The 12454-nt window shown below is 32.9% G+C and overlaps 1 protein-coding gene and 1 long non-coding RNA gene across 5 annotated transcripts; both read left to right on the top strand.

Annotated features, from left to right (window-relative positions):
• The first annotated feature begins 2229 nt into the window (after window positions 1–2229).
• Window positions 2230–2667, top strand: LOC131619206 (uncharacterized). The gene has a single exon (XM_058890328.1). It carries the CDS (start codon window positions 2230–2232, stop codon window positions 2665–2667), a length of 438 nt encoding a protein of 145 aa, XP_058746311.1.
• A 5743-nt stretch (window positions 2668–8410) lies between these two features.
• Window positions 8411–11397, top strand: LOC131617317 (uncharacterized). 4 transcript variants are annotated; one of them, XR_009288540.1, is made up of 6 exons: window positions 8420–8709; window positions 9603–9737; window positions 9835–9884; window positions 10019–10066; window positions 10675–10749; window positions 11120–11397. It is a non-coding gene; the product is annotated as an uncharacterized LOC131617317 (long non-coding RNA). The 4 variants fall into 4 exon arrangements; XR_009288539.1 differs by having other exon boundaries at window positions 8411–8709; window positions 10019–10749; XR_009288541.1 differs by having other exon boundaries at window positions 8423–8709; window positions 10152–11397.
• Window positions 11398–12454: the final 1057 nt, after the last annotated feature.

The following is a 12454-nucleotide window of genomic DNA, read 5'->3' as shown; positions in this document are numbered from 1 at the left end:
ACCTCAATTTTGCCCCTCCCTTCGGTCATATCATTAGGTCTAAGGTTTTTAAAATTTTCATTTGTTTTAGCATTCATGTGCATTGTATGAGTTCTTCAAGATTTGTCTTTAGGTCTATTTTCATTAGTTTTCATCATGCATGATACGCACAAACATTGTATCACATTCGTTCATTACAGATCATACATTTTAGGTCTTATTTGTTGCATTAGAAGTTAATCCTTTAAAAATTCAAAAGTCTAACTTGTTACCCTAGTTCTCATGCATTATGTACTCTCTAATTCTTTGCTTATAAAAAAAATAATAATTCTTTTTGTCACTAAATAAATCCTAAAACAAAGGCAGGCTAAAGAATAGGTAAAAATAACTGCTTTTCAAAAAAAAAAATTAAAAATAAGCATTCAACTCTAATAATACTAGAGTAAATTTTATTCTAATCTTTAAAATAAATCATAAAACAAGTTAAAAAAATTTATGCAACCCAATGAGTTTTATTAGACATAAATTCACAGTTGAGTACAAAATAAAAAAAATTTCAGGTACATTCAGGCATGGTATAAGAATTAGTGTTCAAACATGTAACATGTAATTATTATAAACTAGTTTATTAGAAATCCGTTAGTTGGCATGGTAAATGAACCAAAAGAGGAAACTAAATGCCACCAAAATAATAACAGCACTAATTATAACACTAATGTCATCGTCAGTTAATTCAGAATCCAAGTGAGATGGACAAGCATGAGGATGAAGAGGAGCGTTTTTGTTATAACAATCGAAGGAAAAGTTGGTAGTGATGGATGAGTGTCTGTTGCAATGGTAAATAAATTTTGATGAGAAGGTGGATTTTTCTCAGCTCTATATAGTATACCAGTGAGACATAACGAGAGAAGAATAATAACCCTAACCATCAACACCTGCCAAACAAAAATAAATAATAAATTAATAATAATCTAATGTTGAATAGAAGACGAATATAACGCAAACAAATCAATTTATATATAAATATACCAAGATACATACATAATGTTGGAAAGCCATGAATAAGATTGAGAGATGTGATGAACAGTAGAGAATTTCGTTTCACGGAAAGAAGAAGGTTTGAGAAGCTCTAAGGAGAAGTTCAAAACCCGTCAGATTTGAACTTTGAGTTTTATTTTTTATTAAATGAAAACATATTAAGCTAATCACTATTTATTAAAATCAAATCAATTTAATTTTGCAAAAATATTTCTTCCCACTAATTGACTTAGTAATTAACTAACAAAAAATATATAAAATCGGGGGTAGCTTTATTTTCCCATATCTTTTTCTAATCCAAAATAAATCAAATATTTATATTTATTAACAGTCGTATATTTTTCTTATGAAGTCATTTATTTTCTTAATATAGTATCAATTGTTAAAAATATATTTAGCCTTACATATTAAGAACTTGTACTAAAAATTTAAATTTAAAAAAAAAAAAGGATAGTGGTTCATGGGACATGACTCAGCCTCACTCTAAAAAAAAACTTATTTCTAATTATTTATGATTGTTAAAAATATATTGACAGTTACGTTTTTTGAATTAATAATTATGAATGATTATTTATGATTGTTAAAAATTCTTAATCAATTAAAAGTTGAAATCATAAAGATCGAGTAAAATATATCCTCAATTTTTTTTTAGGGATATTAGGAGTTATTTTAGAGCATTGTTTAGAAGAGTTAATTAAATTTTTTTTAAGAATTTTAAATTAAGAGTAATTCAAACGACTGGATTAAAAATTATTATTTTTTAATTATAATTTTTTTTAAGCAAGATATAATGATAGGGAGAACAAAGGGGTTGTTCTCCAACCCAATTACACAAGAGACGGGAAGGAACCGACAAAAAAAGAGAATTACAACCAATTACAATTATGAGAAAAAAAGAAGCGGATCACCTGTTTAGTGGAGATGATTTATTTGTTGAGGCCGAAGTGCCATGGGAATTAATAAGCCGTTTTAAATTCCGATCCGGTATTGGATTTTACTTTAATGAAAACTTATTGAATAAAGTGATGTTTTGTGGATTGTTTTAGAAGATGTGACAACCTACTTGTATTACTCTAATTATTTCCGTATCTATAATTATATATACGCGTATGGGAAAGTGGGGTGTTACGATAGGTATCAGAGCAGGTCGGTCCGTCCGACCAAGTAGTCGAGTCGCTAATAATCGAGTATTGTTAATCTTATTATCTAACTATGTTTCTGTTGCAGTGCTTAGTTGAAATGGCTGGACGAAACGATGTTGCGATTACTGCTGCTTTGGAGGCTATGGCTCAAGCTCTGGTACAACAACCGAATGCTGGTGAGAATGCTGGATCTCGCAGTTTGGCTACTTTCCAGAGGGAGAACCCGCCGGTCTTCAAAGGCAAGCATGACCCCGATGGAGCATTAGAGTGGTTGAAGGATATCGAGAGGATCTTCCGCGTAATGGATTATACTCAGGCACAAAAAGTTCGCTATGGGACGCATATGCTATCAGTCAAAGCTGACGACTGGTGGCTAACAACAAGTCAAAGATTAGAAGCTGCAGATGAAAAGATCACTTGGGCTATGTTCCGAAGAGAATTTCTGAGGAAGTATTATCCTGAGAGTGTCCGTGGTAAGAAAGAAATTGAATTCCTCAAACTGAAATAGGGGAATATGTCAGTGACTGACTATGCTGCGAAGTTCACTGAATTGGCCAAATTTTATCCATACTTTGATGGAGAGGGTGCAAAATTTTCTAAGTGCATCAACTTTGAAAACGAGTTGCGCTCTGAAATCAAGAAGGCTATAGGGTATCAACAAATCTGCATTTTTCCTAACTTGGTTGACAGTTGTAGAATTTTCGAGGAAGATAACGCTGCTCACTATAAGATTGTCAGTGACAGAAGAGGCAAGCAAAATCAGCAACGTGGAAAGCCTTACGACGCTCCAGCTGGTAAGGGCAAACATAGGGCTTCTCTGGGCCAGAGAACAAGTTGGGGAGGTGTTCCTACTCCGATTGTGTGTTTTAAGTGTGGAAAGGCTGGTCACAAGAGTACTTACTGCACTGACGAAGTTAAGAAGTGTTTCTGTTGTGGTAAGAATGGTTATATGATGTCTGAATGTAGACATAAGGAAGTGGTTTGTTTTAATTGCGGCGAAGGACACATTGGAAGTCAATGTCAGAAGCCAAAGAAGGCACAAGTTGGTGGTAAGGTGTTCGCGTTGGATGGTACTCGGACAAGCACTGAGGACAGACTCATTAGAGGTACTTGTTTCATCAATAATATGCATTTAATTACTATTATCGATACTGGTGCTACACATTGTTTTATTCCTGCTGAATGCGTTGAAAGATTGGGTCTTGTGCTATCTTCTATGAATGGCGAGATGGTAATTGAGGTTCCAGCTAAAGGATCTGTGACTACATCTCTTGTTTGTTTAAGGTGTCCGTTGTCGATCTTCGACAGGGACTTTGATGTTGATTTAGTGTGTTTTCCGTTAGCCGGGCTAGACGTAATTTTGGGAATGAACTGGTTAGAATATAACTATGCTCACATCAATTGTTATAATAAGACTGTGAGATTTTCAACTGCCGAAGAGGAAGAAGCTGGTTTAGTGTCGTCTAAGCAAGTACGACAGTTGTTGAAAGAAGAAGTAGAGATGTTCTCGTTGATGGCAACATTGTCAATCGAGAATCAGAATATCATCGATGAGCTATCGGTGGTGCGTGAATTTTCTGAAGTTTTTCCTGACGAAATTCATGACGTACCGCCAGAAAGAGGAATTGAGTTTACGATTGATCTTGTACCTAGTACCAGACCCGTGTCTATGGCACCGTACAGGATGTCTGCATCTGAATTAACGGAATTAAAGAAGCAATTAGAGGACTTACTTGAGAAGAAGTTTGTCAGACCAAGTGTATCGCCGTGGGGAGCTCCAGTGCTATTAGTAAAGAAAAAGGATGGAAGCATGAGACTTTGTGTAGATTACAGGCAGCTGAATAAAGTAACCATTAAGAATAAATACCCGCAACCGAGAATAGATGATTTGATGGACCAATTAGTGGGTGCGAGTGTTTTTAGCAAGATTGATCTGAGGTCGGGTTATCATCAGATTAAAGTTAAAGATGAAGATGTTCAGAAGACAACGTTCAGAACAAGGTATGGACATTATGAGTATTCGGTGATGCCCTTTGGTGTTAAGAACGCGCTAGGAGTATTCATGGATTATATGAACCGTATTTTCTGTGACTATTTGGATAAGTTTGTCGTGATATTCATAGACGGCATCTTGAGGACAGTATTGCAAGTGTTGAAAGACAGAAAGTTGTATGCGAAGCTGTCCAAGTGTGAATTTTGGTTGAAAGAATTCAGTTTTCTAGGACGTGTCATATCTGGTAGTGGCATTATTGTAGATCCATCTAAGGTAGATGTTGTGCTTCAATGGGAAACTCCAAAGTCATCTACTGAGATCAGAAGTTTCTTGGGTTTAGCCGGTTACTACAGACGGTTTATTGAAGGGTTTTCTAAGTTGGCACTTCCGTTAACCAAGTTGACGTGTAAGGGTAAAATGTTCGTATGGGATGCACAATGCGAAGAAAGTTTTGTAGAATCGAAGAAGAGATTGAGGACAGCTCCGGTTTTGACATTACCAATTCCAGGAAAACCTTTCGTGGTTTATTGCGATGCTTCTCTGATGGGTTTAGGTGGTGTGCTTATGCAGAATGGTAAGGTGGTTGCTTATGCGTCAAGGCAACTGAGGATTCATGAAAAGAACTACCCTACACATGATTTAGAACTCGCTGTTGTTGTTTTCGTACTAAAGATTTGGAGACATCATCTCTATGGTTCTAGATTTGAATTTTATAGTGACCATAAGAGTTTGAAGTACCTGTTTGACCAAAAGGAGCTAAACATGAGACAACGAAGATGGTTAGAATTGCAAAAAGATTATGATTTCGGGTTGAACTATCATCCCGGTAAAGCAAATGTTGTGGCTGATGCATTAAGCCGGAAGACCTTGCATATGTCAACTATGATGGCTAAAAAGTTAGAATTGATCAAACAATTCCGAGATATGAGCTTGGTTTGTGAAGTGACACCGCAGAGTGTTAAGTTGGGAATGCTTAAAGTTGATAATGACTTTCTGAACGGTATCAAGGAGGCTCAAAAATTGGATGTGAAACTAGTAGACATTATAGTTGGTTGTGGCCAATCCAAGAAGAGTGATTTTAAAATGGACGCGCAAGGAGTGTTAAGATTACAGGATCGAATCTGTATCCCTGATGATGATAATATGAGGAGGATGATTTTAGAAGAGGGTCATCGGAGTAACTTGAGTATTCATCCTAAGGCTACTAAGATGTATCAAGACTGGAAGAAGATATTCTGGTGGCCAAGAATGAAGGAAGACGTGGCACGGTTTGTGTATGCTTTCTTAACTTGTCAGAAATCGAAGATTGAACACCAGAAGCCTGCGGGATTAATGCAACTGTTAGAGATTCCAGAATGGAAGTGGGATAGCATTTCAATGGATTTCGTAACGGGATTGTGTTGCACCCCAATTTTTGACCTCTGAGATCCCATCATTTTCTAAGTGTTATGATCATTATTGTTATACCCCAAAATTTGCCTGCGTCTTTTTTAAAAAAAAGAGAAGTCAACAGACTTCTGTCTAAAAAATTGGAGTTTTATACAATCTTGGATTTTTATTTCATAAATATCCTGATTTTATGAATACTCAATTGTTAGAATTTTTTATACAGTATTTTGGCTTGCTGTTAAATTTATTCTTACATAAACGCCAAATACTGTTTATCACTTCATACACTGTTTATTTGAGATTTATTTTCAGATAAATAATGCTGACGCAGTTGGTACAGAATTAAAATTTGCAGGCGCGGAGTCCGGGTTTCAGATTATACTGCCAGTTACCAGTCAAACCCGCTATCAGCGCAATTCTCCGTATTTTTACCATCATTCTGATCAATCTTTCGTACTTTAAATTTCCAAGATTTTTGTTCTAGAAGTCTTCTGATAATCACGTGATCAACAGAGACTCAACACTGCATAAAAATCAGGTACGCCTAACTGTCTCCTACACAAACAGTCCCTAACTAAGGTTTTTGTTTTTTTTCAGGAGAACGAGTTTTTGAGACCTCAAATGGATTTCATGGATCTCCATATGTCTCAAAGTACCACCAGACAAATTTTCAAACTTCGATTCGCTCGGACGCACAGTCAACAGCTCAAACAGTCAACAGACGACCAGTTTGACCAAAAAGTCAACAGACAGTCAAAAATGCAATTTTTTTTCAACATCCATATTTTGTCAAAAGATTCATCATGTGATCAATGGTTGATCATAATTCATCAAGAAAAGTTCAGAAATCGACAAAACTCCAAGTTTAAAAATTAGAGTTTTTTACCTAAAAGTCAGCTGAACTTTGACCGACCATAACTCTCTCATAATTTATCAAAAAAATTCTAACCAAAGCTCATTCTCAAGGAAATTAAATTCTCTACAACTTTGATGTTGGGCCCGAGGTCAAGAAATGCTTCCGCCTAAGAGATATAAGCCAAAACATTACGGGTCATTTTGAAAGTCAACAAAAAGCAGTTTTTTGTCAAAACCCATATCAAGATAACTTCTCCAAATGCAAAAACGCTTCCAAAGTGGCTTGTAGAGGACATCTTGGTATTTCCAAAAAGTAAAAGAACACTTTCATAGGATCAAAATTGAGGGAGATATGCCTTGATGAAGTTGACCTTTTTTGGAAAAATGCATGAAACAAGTAATGACCAAAATTTGATTTTTTTTTCAAAAAGGCCAATTCTTTTGTGATTCAATCTTGATTCCCATATGTCTAAAGGGCATCCACGACCTATCCATGATTCATGACACTTTTATTTCATTTTAATTAAATTTTATTCATTTAAAATTCAATTAAAGTGAGATAATTCAAAGATATTATCAAAGATGCTTATGGTTGCCAATCAAGACCAATTCAAAGATGCTTCAAGATAATATTTGAGATTGGAAAGAATAACACTTGATTGTTTTAACCATGGTTAAGAAATGCACTCATTGAAAATATTCCATTATCATATTTTTTTCCACAAAATCAATCATGAAAATTCCAACTTGCAAGGGTTCAAGATCAAATCATTTGCCTATAAATAGAGCTTCATTTCTTCATTCATGAGGAGAAAAAAAGAGAGAGGAACAAGAGGAGAGCACAACAACAAACACCAAAGCCATAGCATAAGTTTTATATTTTCCAAAAGTTTCAATAAACTTGTAAAAATCAAGGCTCATAGCCACCTTCAATCAATTTCAATCACTCTATTCCACTCTTGGGACATCATAGAGTAAGTACAATGTAATTTTTAATATGTAGTAGTGTTAGGAGTTCATGAATTAAAAACTCTATATTTATGCATATTTTCAATTTCTCAAAAAAAATGTTTTAATTTTAGTTTTAAGTTGATAAAATGTTTATTTAATTTTTACATAAAAATATTTTATTTCTTTTCATAATTAATTTATTTTGCTTAATTAATTAGTAATTATGTAAATATTGCTTTTTTTTAATTATTTTCAACCAATCAAAAAAACTCCAAAAATATTTTCCTTTTAGACTTAGGTTTATATTTTTTATAATCTAATTTTTGACATATAAAATAATATTTTTCTTGTTAAGTTTAATTATTTGTTTAATTAGCTTGTTAATTAACTTAAAATCAATTAAAAAAAAAATCATAAAAAGAATGAATTAAGTTTAATTTGTTTTATATTTATTTTTGTATATTATTTAATATTATTTCTTATCTTTTTCCTTTGTCCCGAATCAGAATAAAAGATCAAATATGGCAGAGATTGTATACAATTGATTTAAGACTTTTTTGGAAATTTATCGTGTAGTCGCTATGATTCTATCAAGCTTCTGATAAATTTTCATTATTTTTAAATCCGAGATCATCATTCACTCACCATCGATCTTCACTAACGTCGTGAATATACTTGACTAGCTTCAAGATGATTCACGTGCTAACATACTAACAATTAACTTTAAATTCCGCATTTTATTATATTGTTCTTTATATTTCTTCCTTTATGCTTTATTTTATTATTTATTATTTATGTTTCTGTTATTTTTCCTTTCACTACAAAAAATACGCTTGATTGCGGCGGTTATGTTGAGGGGTGTTTTAAAAACCCCCTCAAATTGGAATAAAAATTAATATTTTCTATTTTGAGGAAAAAATTATGGAGTAATTTGCGGGGGTTTAAAACCCCCGTAATATTGGCGCATTTTTACTCTAATTTTTAGTCTTATCTGCTTCTTAAATTAAAATTTTGGCATCAAATACTTTTTTTAAACAAAAACTGGATCGATTTATTTTATTTTGTTTTTAATTTATATTAATTATTAATTATAATTATAATAATATATAATATATAATAAGATATAAACAATAATTATATAACATATATAAATATATAGATATAGATAGATACATGAATACAATTAAAAAAACGGAGGAAACCCTTCAGTTTAAGCATTCCACCGCTTCTCATAACACGACTTCCTTCTCTAACATGCTTCTAACAAGACGACGCCGATTTTGTTCACCACCGTTGCCATTCCACCCTCGTCTGTTATTAACAACTGTCGTCGATTATTCTCTGGTCTTCTTCTTCACTAAGGTTGGCTTGTTCTTCTTTATCTTCTCTTTGTTATATTTAGGGTTTGTCTCATTCTTTAAAATCTTGTTTGCAAAACCCCCATACAAACCTAGTCTTCTCTCTTCCCTATTTAAATTAAAGCATTATAGAATAGTAAGAGGGTTCAATTTCAATGAGAAATAGATTAAAGGTTTGATTTAGGAATTTAGAGTTTATTAGTTTTAATTTCGTTTGGCATTGTTTTCAATAGTATGCTGCACATGTACCAAAACTCTTCATTCATTACATTTGGCATTGATTTCCTTGGCACGCTGACCTTTCCAAGTAATTAGTATCCAAGTAATTAGTAGTAGCAGCTTATGCACATAATTGCTTTTTATAATAAGGTTATATCATCAAGGCAAGCTAGTGTTGAATGTTGAAGTTACTCCACACATGTAGTTAGGATCATTTCCTTGTTGTTTCCAAGGTTCTATTACAAATGTGCCAATACACTATCCTAGCTAGTTGTTTGGTTTATATTTTTATGATCCATGGAAATTTTTTGAAGTTCTATAATATGAGAAAATCCTTCCACCTAAGAAAAACAAGGATTTCATGGGAATCAAAATATTTCTTAAGCATCTTAAGCAATATAGAGATTTGCAGTAAAAGGTAGGAGATATGTGCTCTTAGTTAATTGGATATCAAATTATTTTTTTTAAAGGTTCAGGGGAGGAGTTCATTAAGTATTTAGAGACAATTATAACAGAAAACTCATACATTTTTTTATCATTAGTTTATAGATTCAAATAATATATTGACAAGTGATTTCATTAATAGAAGTTTGACTTTATAATATAAAAAAAATAAGGCTTAAATTTCATTTTGAGCATGAAACTTAACTGTATTAACCGATTGTGTTATGCCTGCAGAAAGTGCAAGGGCTGCCATAAGCCTTTCTAGAACTATGTTGGGATATTACCCGTTGAGAGTGTTTCCTTCCAAAACCGCCATCGCACTTGTCAATCTGACATTTGTGCACTTGTCAATCCGACATTTTTGCCCAGGTAATGCTTTTCTTTGATATTCTTACTTCATGTTCTATAAAATGAATGACCGGGATGAATAATAGTTTATCTTGTTTTGTTCTTAAATTGGTCACAGTGCTGCGTTTTTCAGTCTGAAGATGAAAGTGAGATGTGCTCTAGAAAAAGGTAGTTTAGGATTCTTACATTTCCAATTTCCATTAAATCTTGCTTGGAGTAACTATTTGATTGTTTTCCGTATCTAGGTTGTAGCAATGGAGGCTTATAATTCTTAATAAGTTATTTTCTTGTTATGCTTGCAGCTGACTCAAGTTGATGTGAAACACTTCTTTGAATCTATCTATGGAGAGGTTTGTAGTTTATGTGTGGAATTAAGCTTATAATGCGTATTGTTGTTTGAATAATTAGTAAGTGAGATATTTTCCTATGGAGCAGGCACACGGACACAAGACACGGCACCGACACTGTCTACACCAGTAATAATTTGAAAAAGTGAATAAATTGAACCTAATCACGTTTGTCGGTATCGGACACGGACACATGCCGGACACCGGACACGCCTCAGCTGAGAGGTATGGGTGGTGTCGGTGCTACAAATATATTTTCTATAAAAATTTTGTTCCATGGTAATTCAATCCTTTAATTTAAACATCCTCTATTGCTTTATGAATTTATAGATCTGACACCAACTTGAAACTAGAGTTAAGATTGATTTGAGTTGCCTGAGAGGTTAACCCTCAATCTGTTTATTTATACTAATTAGTAGGTACCACCCACCTCTTAATTTTAGGGACAAATCCATAATTAAATCTGATCTAAATCAATTTACAACAGAATATTCACATAATATCTCAACAGTTTGAAATGTTCCAACTGATGAACGAAAAATAACAAGTGGTAGAATTTTGTTATGTTAATAAATGTAGTTGTGATTAGTGATAACATACATGATTGATAGGTTGTTTCATCCTATTCAAGCCATGCTAGTGCTCCTTTTGCAATTGGCTATGTCTGTGTTCTCATTACATCTCAGGTACACCCTGTTTAATCTCTAGTCTCTCGGCTTATTTAGGACTTGGGAGGATGGCATATGATTAATATTTTAAGGAAGCATAGAGTAGTTTTCAAAAACAATAAAGAGGACATAGAAATTTATGATGTTAGCTTTATGAGCCCATATAAGCCAGTTTCAACAAATTTTTGTAAACTTCTTAGAATAGCTTAGGGCTTATGTAAAGTTTTCTATTACTCACTCTTTGATTGTAGAAACTACTTAAATATAAGCACCTATACGACATGCTTAACTAAATTTTTTATTCCAAATGTACTCCTTAGAAATTGTATGATTTCTTTTTGTATTAATTCTTCTTGAATAGAGTTGATTAACTAATTACTGTCAGCAGCTTGTCTCTGGAATTACATTTCTGGTTGGATTGGACAAACTGTATTCTGGCACCTTTAATGGGACACTTCAGACATGTGGCTAAAGAAGATAGAGAGACATCTTTCATTATTTTCTACATGAGATCTCATGAAGAATTGTTTGGCTAGCTAGATGCATAATTATAAATGAAGTAGTTTTTATCTTTCTGAATTCAATATAGTTGGGGTTAGTTCAGTTATAAGTGAAGAATTTTGATATGCATGTAATCTTATATTGTTTAATTTTTCGAATTTCTTATGTGAATATATTTTATTAATGTAATTATTATTTTTTTATATAAAAGTTTTACTACTATGATTATTTTTTTCATATTTTTCATATTTTTAACATTTTGCGGGGGTTATTAACCTCCGCAAATAACCGCCGCAATATATTCGACTTGATACCAGCAGTCACTCAGAACTCGACTGTGGGAATCATATAAGTGGCAGTTTTTATAACTCCCGCAAAACAATTTGCGGAGGTCAAAAACCCCCTCAAATTCGAATATTAACCCCCGCAATTCATGCGCGTTTTTTGTAGTGTTTGTCCACTTGGACATATTATTTATATTTCTGTTATTTTTCCTTTGTCCATTTGGACATATTATTTATGTTTCTGTTATTTTTTCTTTGTCCATTTGGACATATTATTTATGTTTCTGTCATTTTTTCTTTGTCCATTTGGACATATTATTTATATTTCTGCTATTTTTTCTTTGTCCATTTGGACATATTATTTATATTTCTGCTATTTTTTCTTTGTCCATTTGGACATATTATTTATATTTCTGTTATTTTTTCTTTGTCCATTTGGACATATTATTTATGTTTCCGCTATTTTTCTTTGTCCATTTGGACATATTATTTATGTTTCCGCTATTTTTCTTTGTCCATTTGGACATATTATTTATGTTTCCGCTATTTTCTCTTTGTCCATTTGGACATATTATTTATGCTTCCGCTATTTTTTCTTTGTCCATTTGGACGCATTGTTTATGTTTCCGTCATCTTCCTTTTGTCCACTTGGACCATATTTTTACCTTTGAGCTAAAACATTAATAATCAAGATAAAACTTTAAAAAAAAAAAGCACTTTGCACACTTGCACCTCTATGGTTTTCCCTCTTATTACTTTTTTTTTTAATCATACCATCATTTAAGAAAAGTATTAAATGCATAGGAAAGGTCTTATAAATTGAGAGTAGATAATTCCTAATTGCTTGCTCGAACATCTTTCATTTTCAAACAACGTATTTTCAAAACTTCTCATCTATTTTCAAAACTTTCATCTGGTATTTGAAGGGCATTATTCCC

Source organism: Vicia villosa, linkage group LG7, assembly GCF_029867415.1.
Source record: "Vicia villosa cultivar HV-30 ecotype Madison, WI linkage group LG7, Vvil1.0, whole genome shotgun sequence".
Lineage (NCBI taxonomy): Eukaryota > Viridiplantae > Streptophyta > Magnoliopsida > Fabales > Fabaceae > Vicia > Vicia villosa.
The sequence above is the reverse complement of the archived record's forward strand: the minus strand, read 5'-3'. Positions and strand labels throughout refer to the sequence as shown.

Excerpts from the sequence above, each read along its gene's own strand:
- LOC131619206 (XM_058890328.1), top strand. The coding sequence starts at position 2,230 with ATGTTTCTGTTGCAGTGCTTAGTTGAAATGGCTGGACGAAACGATGTT.